The sequence below is a fragment of the Galleria mellonella genome, unplaced genomic scaffold (genome assembly GCF_026898425.1).
Source record: "Galleria mellonella isolate WM207_F2 unplaced genomic scaffold, CSIRO_AGI_GalMel_v1 utg184, whole genome shotgun sequence".
Taxonomy (NCBI): Eukaryota; Metazoa; Arthropoda; class Insecta; order Lepidoptera; family Pyralidae; genus Galleria; species Galleria mellonella.
Window position 1 is genome coordinate 2,543,236 of NW_026442025.1, and position 13,101 is coordinate 2,556,336.

Genomic DNA, 13,101 nt, shown 5'->3' on the forward strand with positions numbered 1-13,101 from the left:
TATACTGTTTCGCCCATGATACCCCCCATGCGTTGCCATTCCTGAAGACTCAGGTGTTATTCCTCTGTACCCTGTAAATTCACACCATATCCCACCCTTCAAACCGAAACACAGCCATGCGAATACGACTGCTTCACGGTTGAAACACGAACGGGACAGAGGTACCCAAGCAATCGACTTTTGTACAAAGTCTCCCTCTCCCTGCTTTCATCCTCATCAGTCATCTATCACTGGTGCCCCGCCAGTGTATACCGATAGCGCAGGCGGGGTTACCATGCCATTATATTTATAACATTTGGCTTTTGCTGTTATAATGTTGTAATTATTTTTAATGAATAAATAAATAAATTATCATCCATTAAAAAAAAAATTAAAAATGTCCCACAAAAGAAACTACACATGTTAGTTCGTAATTTGTTTTTAATAAAAAGTTTAATAATCTAAAGCACAAAACAACGCGACGCCCCGTTTGATCCAGTGCGCCTGTGGCTTGTGTGTAGTTAGCTCTATGGTCATTACGTAGTTGGTGGAGTGGCCCGTAGTCGACAGCGTCCCGGCTCTGAGCAACGTCTTGTATGTGGGACACTCGTATAGACCTGGCTGCAGTTTGTGGTTTTGCTCGGGTTTCATGTACATAATCGCCATCTCTGTTAGAAAGCAGAAAAAATTGGTTCAAGTATACGTAAGGAGCATTGAAAAAAAAATTATTTTAAATATACCTCTCTTCTGTTATCTCAGTCAGCAATAACTGATAGGCACGGTCTTCTTTTATGAAACTTATCTACATACTGGCCAATTGACTTGGTATAGACTGATTTATTTACCAGAACATTGTTTTTACAGATGATTTCTGATTTATCATGATTATTACATTGATCTATTGTGAAGTACAAATGGTCGCCTTATAGTGTAAAGCATGCAAAATCATTATTGGCTAGGTACAAGTTCTCTCTCTCTCTCTCTTCAGTCGTACACTCTTGGCAGAGTGGTCGTGGTTTTCACAATGACGGTGGATCGTGGAGGTACAAGTTACATTACATCTAATACATACATATAAGTTACTTAACATATAGTATTTGGGAGTAAAGGATTGTTAGTAATGGAGCCTGAGAATCCCATTGCTAGCAATATACCCAACCAGGTCGACCTCCTCGCGGTTCCCCCTGGAAGCTATCATGGTTAATTCATGTTGAATTCATCATGATGGGCTAACTGGCCTGTTTTCATTCTCATCTATCACCCTTCACTGGTGCTCCGCCAGCGTATCCCGTTAGCACAGGCGGGGTTACTACTCCATTTAAAAGAGGTTCTCAACTCGGTTGTATTTCTATTTTTTGTTTGTTATGAGCCTACTTAATTTTCTGCATGCCTTATGGTTGACCGTTAGAAGACGCCATTAGGTGTTATTTACGCCATTTTTTATGCAACTTAGTATGACAAACAAGCTGACACTACCTGATGGAAAGTGGTAACCATCGCCTATAAAAAATAATACGATAATTTTTAAAAATGCCGCCTGTCTGTCTGACTCTCTGTTTACTTGTTGTGTATTCTTTTCGGTACCACTCAATTACAGTACACTAGCGTGTTCACAGTCGTATTTCTGAGGATCTTACTTCAAAACTGGTGTATATTTTATCTCAATCATCATCTTCCTACCCTTATCCCAATCATTTGGGGTATATATATATATATTATTTTATTTATTAACATATGTATATTTTATCTCAATACGCTATCTAAAGTGATTTATTTAAACGATTTTCATACTGCTGAAATCCACGTATACAAAGTAATGGTCAAAAATTTAGTTTTTTAATACATCTAATGTATCTACCAAACATCTCGCCGTTCATTGATTTTAGCGCTGTTTTGCAAAGCAAATAGCGTGTACAAATATAACAATTCCAGGTACCTGTGTGCAATTCCTTGGGGCGGCTTTCCTCGAGCGCCATGTCGCCCATGTTCCATCGCGCTCCCTCCAGGAAAAGGCCGCGGACACAGCATCCGTCGTCCGGCTTCTTGGCCGGTGCACTCGGCAACGCCTGCACACCACATCACACCACACGTATAGCTCTTAAATAAAAGATGATATTGGTGCATGGCTATAGCTAGGAGGGTGGCGAGGGGGTTAGAGGGGCAATGCCCTACCTTAAAAGGCCTAATGCCCTACCTTAAAATTAAAGGCCTCAAGAAAATTTAACAGATTCGCTTTTTCGAAATCACTTAACTATGGCTTCTGCCCTATCAAAAAGTTCTTTTGCCTAGTTCTTTGTTGGGTCTAGCCACGGCCCTGTATTGATGTAAAATAGATTATAACAGAGTGTTAATCCTTAACTAATATTATAAATCCAAAAGGGTGTTTTGTTTGTTTGTTACGCTTTCACGTCTATACCACTGAATCAATTATGATAAATTTTGGAATAGAAATAGATGGAACTCTGGAAATGGTTATAATCTATTCCCAAAAATTCTGTCTACCCGTGCGAAGCCGGGCCGATCACTAGTAATATATAGAAAGATCAGTATAAATTTATTAACCTCAAACGCGTACGAAACAGTATCTATAGCGATAACGTGTTTCCGGGCGTAGTTCTGTAACGCCCCGGTGAGGAACGCCTGCGGGAAGTAGAACCCTGAGATCCAGAACACCTTCGGTATACCGCCGTCTGCCCACTGCTGCATGAACTGCACACGGAGGCACAGGTCCTTCACCCATGCGGCTGTATCATCACCAATAAATTCACATAAGTGCCACATCATCACACTAATCGCCTGAGCCTCGAGCTAAAATACCTTGTATTACGGGGAATCAGGGGACACAATCACGAGAACATTCTGACTAGAGCCAGTTCGACCGGGGATCGAACCTGGGCCCACTAATTCGTCGTAGTCCAAATTGTCCTCGATACAGTATGGCTATATATATACTAATGTATATAGTATACTAATGTAGTGGCAAATAAGCATATAGTAATACTGCCTGATAGTAAACGGTGTTACCGTAGTCTATATACGCCTATAACACTCGGGATATCACGCGCATGTTGCCGACCCTTGAGAAATCTTTGAAGAACCCCATACTGCAGTTTCTACGGAAAGCCTCAGCAGAACGATCATTCTGCAACCTAAATTCGCAGAGGAAAGTCCTCTGAAATCACACTATGCGTGACCAATCTAGTTCTAAGTGAAAAAATGAATTCCCTGCCGATAGCGAGTGGTGCGATAGTAAAAGGTGGCTGTGGGCATCATCTTGAAAAGTTCTTCAGAACACAATCCGTTGTACAGGCGGTAGAAGATACAAAGAGAGGTAAAGTCTCGCCTTAAATTAAAAGCTGCTTGATACCGCCTGTTAACCTGGGATCGTCGACAATTCTCATAACACGCCTCTGGACCTCATCAAGAGGACTAAACTGGTTGTGTGACCAATTTACACGAGTAAACAATAGTTCACATGATGATGATGACGTACCGAGCGGTTTAAGCGAAGGATACGCCTTCGAACTCCACATGAGAGGCACAGCGTTGCGTGCCAAACTGGCCGCCATGCTCTCCAGGGCTTCGGACATCACCACTAGACCCTTGAGGGCCTTCAATAGGTCTCTGAACGAGAAGACATAAGGATAGACTTTTATAAGGATGAGGAACTGGCAAACTTATCAATGCTATTGGTTAACTAGTAAACGATAATACGAGAGGTTGGAATCAGGTAACTGCCTATACGTGGTGGAACTATGTATATATGTATTTTTTTTTCAGCACAGAGGGCTAACTAGCCTGCGGCACACTAGATGGTAAGTGACTACCGCCGCCCATGATCACCCACAACACCAACGGCATTGCAGGTGTGCTGCCGGCCTTTTAAAAAGGAATATGCTCTTTTCTTGAAGGTTATGACGTCGTATCGGTTAGGAAATACTGCTGCTGGAAGTTGATTCCAACGCACGATGGAAGACCGCCGCTTGTCCAGATAGTTGGTTATTGATATTATTAGAAAAAATATATAGATAATATCGGTATGAATCAAAGATCCAGAGGGAGACTTTGTACAAAAGTCGATTGCTTGAGTACCTCTGTCCCATTCGTGTTTCAACCGTGAAGCAGTTGTGTTTGCATAGCTGTGTTTCGGTTTGAAGGGTGGGATATGGCGTGAATTTACTGGGTACAGAGGAATAACACCTGAGTCCTCAGGAATGGCAACGCATGGGGGTATCATGGGCGAAACAGTATACTTTGTTATGTCCATGGTACTGCTTTTTTTAATTGCCTCGTTTATACCAACTTTTTCTATCAAATGACTACGATGAAAAAAATCCATTTTGTAACTTTAGATACCTTACGGGGAATACCCGTTTCGTAACTTAGGTACCTTACGAGAAAATCCCGTTTCAAAACTTAGATATCTTACGGGAAAACCTCGTTTCATCGCTTAGATACCTTACGAGAAAATCTCATTTCATAACTTAGATACCTTACGAGAAAATCCCGTTTCATAACTCAGATATCTTATGAAAATTGTCTCAATAATTACAATTTTTATAACAATGAAATAATAATAAAAGGTTATTAATACAAAATAAAAAAAAATGTTATTTAGTACTATATATACCTCTACGATATTTATGGCCCTTAAACACTGCAAAATGCAAGTTTACCTCAGCGAGTTGTTGATAACGTTCAGGAGTCTATTGTAACGTATTGCCTCTTGTATGAGCACCGTATTCAACGACTCCTTGTACGACACCGGGTACCTACACAAACAAACACACAAATAGGTAAATAATCCTTTTAGATTATAATAAAATACTACGACTAGGATATGTCGACTGACCATAAAAGTAGCTAAAACTACTATTTTTTAGGATTTTTGTCTTTTTATATTTATTTTGGTATCACGCATAGACTTCTGCACCAAATTGTGTGCGGTTTGCACAGTTATATATCTGGAGAACCCCGTATCGGTCCCGGTATAGAATGGACCACCCCTTACTTTGTGCGTGTCGTAAGAAGCTACTAAAGGGAGACAAGAGATGGGCAGCAGTGTCTCTCTTAAAACATCAGATATATGGATGTTTGTACGTTTGTTCATCATATCAGCTGGTAACTGTCCACTGCAGAACATAGGCCTCCTTCATTGAAGATTTTACCAGTAGTTACCACGGTTGGCAGGCAAGTTGGTAACCACAATTAGGTGTTGGTATTTTAGAGGCACGCTGCTGTCCATCCCTCAACCATTAAGTTCCCTTAGTCGCCTCTTACGACACCCACGGGAAAGGAACGGGTGGTCCATTCTTTGCCGGGACCACACCTGAATTACAAATGATTGAATGGATTTGAATGAAATACCAGATGTATATTCTAACACACTTTTTTTATACAACTTAGAATGGCAAACAAGCCGACGGCCCACCTGATGGAAAGTGGTAACCGTCGCCTATAGACATGAGCAGTACCATGGACACAACAGAGTATACTGTTTCGCCCTTTGATACCCCCCATGCGTTGCCATTCCTGAGGACTCAGGTGTTATTCCTCTGTACCCAGTAAATTCGCGCCATATCCCGCCCTTCAAACCGAAACACAGCCATGCAAACACAACTGCTTCACGGTTGAAACACGAATGGGACAGAGGTACCCAAGCAAACAACTTTTGTACAAAGTCTCCCTCTGGTAAAATTTTTCATTAGCTACGAAGGATACTTTATATATTGATGAAAACGGACAAAGCCGCGGGAAACAATAGTAAACAGGTGTCTGACGTGGCGGCGATGTGCCTGTGGTCCAGCAGCGGGGGCACGACCGCCAGGATCTCCTTCGCAGCGCGTTCCGTCATTTCTTCGACCGACAGCCCACCCTCGCCGCTCGCTTCCTTCGGCTGCAGGTTGCGCAGCGTGTCTGTGTGTAGGTATTTATACATAGTTGTGATTAAATACGCTTTACGGCTGACTTTAAATAGGGGGAACAGGATTTTTAGTAATGAGGTCTAATAACTCCATTGCTATTGTTCCTCTGTACCCTGTAAATTCAATGGCATATCCCACCCTTCAAACCGAAACACAGCCATGCAAACACAACTGCTTCACGATGGAAACACGAATAAGACAGAAGTACCTAAGTAAACGACTTTTGTACAAAGTCTCCCACTGGTGCTGCCTTTTATATCACTTCTCATTAATTATTATTTTTTTACTTGATACAATAACATTTAAAATAAATAAATATTTATATATATATTAAGACTATCTATGTACTCACCAATATTGGCATTGGTCTCGGACATGGCGTAACTGATGTTGGCATTACTGTGGAGGCCAAACAGCGACGGGTCGTCGTTGAGGGGCAGCGTGCGGATGTACTTGGTGTACTCCTCGATGGTCGTCGACGGTGATTGCTGTGAGAGAGTTGAAGTTGTTTTACTTTCTTAATTAAACAATATCTACTTGTACAACAATTAGTCCGTCATCCTAAGGTTGTCTTGAAAAGATTGCTCTCAGTAACAAGACCGCCATACCGTACTTATACAACTGTATCCGTTATATTTATTGCCTTGCTTATTCCCTATATTGTATAATGCAAATAAAGTATACTCATTCATTCATTCAAGAGAGAGGATGGTGACCTTTGATATCATGTTATAGATACAGCTTTATTATTACTGTAGTGATCCCATTCATCAGTAGTCTCATCTTAGTAATAGTATGTTTTCAATAGTATCTCCTTGTCCAAGTAATATCCCACCATGTCCCATTGGTTTTTTTTTGATGGATGAAAATGTTATGGTAACCCCGCCTCCGCTAACGGGATACGCTGGCGGAGCACCAGTAAAGGGTAATAGATGAGAATGAAAACAGGCCAGTTAGCCCATCATGATGAATTCATCAGGAATTAACCATGATAGTTTCCAGGAGGAACCGCGAGAAGATCGACCTGGTTGGGTATATTGCTAGCAATGGGATTCTCAGTGTCCATTACTAACAATCCCTTTCCCCCCAATAAATATCCCATTGGTGTCGCTGCATTATCGCAGTCGCATTCGCCTGGTCCCAGTAGTGGCTGTCTATTGTCAAATAGTATCTCCTATGTCACAATAGGAGAATAATAATATTCTACTTTACTTATTTATTCATTTATTTTACCAGAGGGAAACTTTGTACAAAAGTCGATTGCTTGGGTACCTCTGTCCCATTCATGTTTCAACCGTGAAGCAGTTGTGTTTGCATGGCTGAGTTTCAGTTTAAAGGGTGGGATATGGCGTTGAATTTACAGGGTACAGAGGAATAACACCTGAGTCCTCAGGAATAGCAACGCATGGGCGGTATCATGGGTGAAACAGTATACTCTGTTATGTCCATGGTACTGCTCATGTCTATAGGCGATGGTTACCACTTTCCATCAGGTGGGCCGTTAGCTTGTTTGCCATTCTAAGTTGTATAAAATATAAAAAAAAAAAAACACTTTATCACGTCATTTATAAAATAATAATCACAGTTAATTTTAATGAGAAGTGATGTCACTTCCAGACAATTTTTGAGTAGAAAGCATTAAGAAAAATACCTTTACCCTGTAATTTCCATCTATTATTCCAGTAATGCCCTCCTTGTCTTAGAAATCTCCCCCAGCTGTATCCGTTTACTATTCCAGTAATATTCCCATTAATAATGTCCCTCTTGTCCCAATACTGACTCTATTTCCTAGCAGTATACCAAACGTAGTTTTATCTCATTACTGTCTCCTCACATTCCAGAACTCTTTACCACTATCCCAGAGGTCCCAGAGGACCACCTCTGTCTCAGAAATATTTTCTCCTGTCTCAGGAGTGTCTTCCCTGCTCCCCCTATACCTGCTTGTTCGCACTGCTCTCTTTGAACATGTACCGATCCATCTAAGCATGATACCGAAGTAATAATTAACCAACAAGCACTGCTATGCTGATGTCTACCTTAGTCTCAATAGTGTTCCCTCTCATTGCACCAGTAACCCAGTAATAGCTCTTTCTTCCAATAATATACCCTTGGAATGGATATTTCTGACCCAGAAGCTCCACGTACCTGCTTGTAGGCGCCGCTTTCGTCGAACATATACCGGTCGCTGAGCACGGCGGTGGAGTAGTAGTCAGCTAGCAAGTACAGCAGGCAACGCCGGTCCCAGTCATCTGTCACGCGACCCCCGTAGTTGATGTGGCCCGCCGTATACGTCAGCATCTGCAGACAGGGGGAAGATATGTAGCGAATAGCGAACCCCGTTGCTAGCAATATACCATGTGATGGTGTAATGGGTCAGCTGATCTGACTTTATCCTCACCGATCATCATTAGTCATTGTGACGCCAGTGTAACCTATTAGCGCAAGCTAAATCACTACTATTATCCCTTAAAAAAAGTACTAATTACTACTAATTAAATAGAAGATTTTGAAGCATTGATTAATCCAAGAAGTTGACCCACTACTTCTCAGGTTGGAACTAAACATGCTCGACAAAATACGAGCAAATCGAATATTAAAATAACAAAAGTAAATCAGTGTCTTTGACTATACTGTGTGGGACACTGGAGAATATATCTTTACCATTCAGTGAGCACTCTCCAGTAGCAATGCCAGATCATGGGGCATATTTTTTAATGGATGATAATGGAATGGTTACCCCACCCGCGCTATCGGTATACACCGGCGAGACACCAGTGAAGAATGATAGGTGAGGATGTAGAAGGTCAGTTAGCCCACACAGTCAGTGACAAATTCAACAAGAATTATTCACGATGGTTTCCAGGGGGAATCACGTGGAGGTCAACCTAAGAGGGCATATTGCTAGCAATGGGGCTGTCAATTGCTAACAATCTCTTTCCCCCCAATAGGGCTTATTGTGAGCACTTAAAACCTGATAGTTTAACAAAAGCTACCCTGCAATTTGACAATAAAGTCATAGACAAACAGATCGGTTTGACCTAAATCTGTAAGTTTACAAAGTTGTAATTACTGGTGGCGAGTACTTATCTATTTTTTTTTTAATAATAATAATAATATTTTCTTTGTTACAAATAACTAAGATCCATTTTTTTTAGTAACAATTGACTTAAACTATGTTAGTAGAAAAAAAAACAAATCATTTTATGGCCCCTATAATACTTTCGACCCACAATGAGAGGATCGGGTTATCGCATTTATTACAAAAAGCCCACAGAATGCTGTTACTGCTGCCACGCAGTCGGTATAAAAGAGATGTGATCCGTTTGCATCTGATGGCATAGAAGTCATCTGTCGATACTGCAGCAAACATTTTGGATGCACTACAAAAACGTGGCAACCGTAACAACACCCTGAAAACATTATTGTATTGAACACATTGTGGATTTTATGCTCTGTACTTCTCCAGTCTGAACCCACAATTACTATGAGCGCTCACCCTCAGCGGAACCTCGCTGTACTCGACGAGAAACATGTGCAGCTGCGAGATACAGATGCGTAAGTCACCATCTGTAAACTCATACGGTATGTTGAACCCGAGCGGGCCGAACTTTCGTCGCTCCAGCACCACGCCGTGGAACAGGCACAGCGAGAATAGCAGCCACTAAAAACAATAATACATAGCACGTCCACCTTCATGAAAAGTGGTAACCTTGACTTATAGATGTAAAGGGTACTGCAGATCTCCTTATCACAGGTCACAAAGTGTGATATGTGGTGTACAACGCAACAGTGTTAAATGAATAAAATAAAAAAATATGTGATATCCATATTGTTTTACAACCAGAACCTCTAGACAAGTGGCAAACGAATTCGTCGTTGGAATCAACATCGCTAGCGAGTCCGTGAGTTGGAATGAGTCACCTGGCGTTGCTATCTCATTCTATCTCACGGACTCGCTAGCGATGTCGATTCCATCGACAAATTCGTTTGCCACTTGTCTTATCATATCTCAGACTTCAAACCCAAATATAATCACGTAAGAAAAGATGCTTGACGTGTGAAATACGAATAGAACAGAGATACTCCGCAGATGACCATGTCTTGTCATTCTTGGGATTGGGGTTTTTCTAATGAATGATAATGGAATGTTAACCCCTCCTGCGATATCGATATACGCTGTAGGTGGGGATGAAAACAGCTGGCTTTTTAGCTCATCGTAACAAAAGCGTTAGGAATTAACCAGGATTGTTTCCAGGGAGAACAATGTGGAAGTAGATCTGTTAGGAGGTATTGCCACCAAAGAGACTATTAGATGCTATTACTGACAATCTCTTTTCATTCAAGACTAAAAGCTATGTCTCTATACAAAATAATTTCACTGCAATATCCCACTGTACAAGCTGTAACACAGCCACGCAAGTATTACATAGCGGCAGAAATGCAAGTGGAATATGGATACCCAATAAATGCTCATTCATTATTACCAGAGGGAGACTTTGTACAAAAGTCGTTTGCTTGGGTACTTATATCCCATTCGTGTTTCAACCGTAAAGCAGTTGTGTTTGCATAGCTGTGTTTCAGTTTGAAGGGTGGGATATGGCGTGAATTTACAGGGTACAGAGGAATAACATCTGAGTCCTCAGGAATGGCAACGTATGGGGGGTATCATGGGCGAAACAGTATACTCTGTTATGTCCATGGTACTGCTCATGTCTATAGGCGACGGTTACCACTTTTCATCAGGTGGGCCGTCAGCTTGTTTGCAATTCTAAGTTGTATAAAAAGAAATCCTGAGGTCTAAGGTGTTACGCCTCAGAGCAATCAAAAAACACATGAAAAATTACTTTTAAAATTTAACATATATTAAAACTGTAAATTGGAAACCTTAAAGTTTGGAACTTTGCTGTCGTTAGAGTTGAAGTAATCGACGAAGTCTGGCACTTGATTCATATAAGCTTTCAGCAGGTTCGCCTTAATCCCTCTAGGGGGCTCCACAGTCATTTTATAGCCTGTTCCAATATACAGTATCGTTACTGATTTTAAGTTAATACATGGTAGATAACATTTTATTAGGTATAAATACCATATGTACATAATCTTCTAACAATTTCTACAAGTCAAACCTAAATTATTCCTAACAAACTCTTCCTCTCCACTTCTTTCTTTTTCTTTTTTATTTTGTTTCTAGGATCTTCATGTACTAAATCGTTAAAACAAAGTTTGAAAAAAGATAAAAATTAAAAGTTGTTCTTTGGTAAACACTTAAGGATGAAAGGCATTTTTTTTTTAATTTTAGTGTTAGACAAGAAGTTTATTCAATTTAAAACCAAAACAAAACGATAAGCTATAAAACATTTACAACATTTTTTTTTAAAAAAAACCTTACTTATTCTATTTTCAAATTCCTTTGCTGGCACAAATACACGACAGAGTTTTATACTAATGTTTATATATCATCTTTCAATCGAGGTTAATAATTCAGAATGTCTGAGAAGGAGAACAATTTAGATTGTCTGCTAAAGGTTACATTTAGCAATAAAGCCACTTTTGTTTTTATGTATTTAGTAACAATATTCTAAGTACACATCAATAAAGAGTTTGTTGTGTTACCATTCTGCAGCAGCGCAACGGGGAAGTGTGGCGAGGGTGTGGAGGTGAGCCACAGTCGGAAGTCCTTGTGCACCAGCTCCGGCTGGATCTGTTCCACGTTTAGCTCCAGCACCGGCATCCAGGACGGCGACAAGTGACAGTTCTAGTATAACACCACTTATTGAACTAATACGCAATCCATTTTACAAATTGACAGTATGTAAAGACAACTATAGAAATGGAATGGGCATTATATATCTAGTCTAAAGACGTTTAGGAACTTCCTATCGAAATCTTCTTTAGAGACTATCATAGCATGAAATTTTTACAAAGGGAATTAAGAGATTTGAGTGTTTAATTTTTAATACATTTTTTTTTTTATATGCTATACTCCATATAATACAATACTCCTTTTATTATTATTTTTAATAAGGAAATTCGCGACTGACTCTTGGCCACAACAGAATATCAATGTTTTTCTCTTTTGAGGACAAAGCAATAAACTGAGTTGTAACTATTTTGTATAATTATGGCACACGCATGAAAAAAAAGGAAATTGTTGTTTTATATATTTTGCTTTTTTTTGTTGCTTTTTTTTTCATTCTTTTATTTCTTTTACTGTACACAATACTGTGTTACAATTCAAACACACACATAATATATGTGTATGTTTGAATTGTAATTTGTGTGCTGTAAGTAATGTAAATAAATTATGTATCTATCTATCTATCTACAAAGGTACTAAGCACAATTCCTACAGCCCATGCGACGACAAAGTATTACTGTGACCTATGGACACATGCAATGGCAGAGGTGTCTTGTGCGCGTAACCAATCCTGAAGAAAACAATACGTCATTTTTAAAATCCCATACTGTAGTCTCTAGAAAAAACTTAAGTAGGAAGCTTATCCAAAACTTGCGCATTCGAGAAAATGTACTGCCCTGAAACTGCACTGTTTTATACGATGTACATTCCAGGGTTTAAAACTGAACATGGTAAAAGACAACCCTTAACATAATTTGATCAATTTCTCAGAACATTAAGTTTACCTGAAAGAAAACCCAATTGCCGAAATCGCAGCCGATTTTCATCATGGCCTCAGCGAGGGGCCCCTGGCCCTGTCCTAGCGATATGCTCTCGAAACGCTTGCCCATCTTCATCTTGTCCGCAAACTTCATCAGATCTGAACATTTTGTATGATGGATTTGAAAATTGATTCGGATTTTTAGTGAATACCAGTCCTATTATACATATATTGGAATAATTTCCCAAATTAACTTATTCACTCACCTTGTCAACCTAATAAAAAGAACTAAGTAATTGGCAAAAAAATTACAATCGATAATAATTCGATAAAGCAACGATTTTCAAGTCTATTTTATTGTATGAATTTGAAGGATGACAGAGGTATTCAATACTGAGCCTTATATCAGTTTATATAGGAGGATCAGCAGAAAAAAATTATTGACAATTTAGTATATGCATGTGTGTCTGTATGTATATGTATGTGTATATATGCATATCTGTTTATATGTATGTATAAAGATATAAGTATAGTATATAGGATTAGAATATAAGTTTATAATTGTTTAAAAAAGCTGTATGTAC

General features: G+C 39.7%; 1 protein-coding gene across 3 annotated transcripts in view; it reads right to left on the reverse strand.

Moving 5' to 3' along the window:
* Positions 1-413: 413 nt before the first annotated feature.
* LOC113512197 (dynein axonemal heavy chain 1-like) overlaps positions 414-13,101 on the reverse strand; it is an 86,129-nt gene continuing 73,441 nt past the window's right edge. For all 3 annotated transcript variants that reach the window (XM_052893869.1, XM_052893868.1, XM_052893870.1), the window contains 12 exons: positions 12,543-12,676; positions 11,514-11,655; positions 10,788-10,912; positions 9,400-9,564; positions 8,049-8,201; positions 6,256-6,391; positions 5,760-5,895; positions 4,656-4,751; positions 3,473-3,603; positions 2,542-2,723; positions 1,916-2,045; positions 414-647 (listed from right to left, as the gene is read on the reverse strand). In XM_052893869.1, coding sequence (XP_052749829.1) covers positions 433-647; positions 1,916-2,045; positions 2,542-2,723; positions 3,473-3,603; positions 4,656-4,751; positions 5,760-5,895; positions 6,256-6,391; positions 8,049-8,201; positions 9,400-9,564; positions 10,788-10,912; positions 11,514-11,655; positions 12,543-12,676 — 1,745 coding nt within the window. In that variant the 3' untranslated portion in view covers positions 414-432. The remainder of the gene's footprint in view (positions 648-1,915; positions 2,046-2,541; positions 2,724-3,472; positions 3,604-4,655; positions 4,752-5,759; positions 5,896-6,255; positions 6,392-8,048; positions 8,202-9,399; positions 9,565-10,787; positions 10,913-11,513; positions 11,656-12,542; positions 12,677-13,101) is intronic.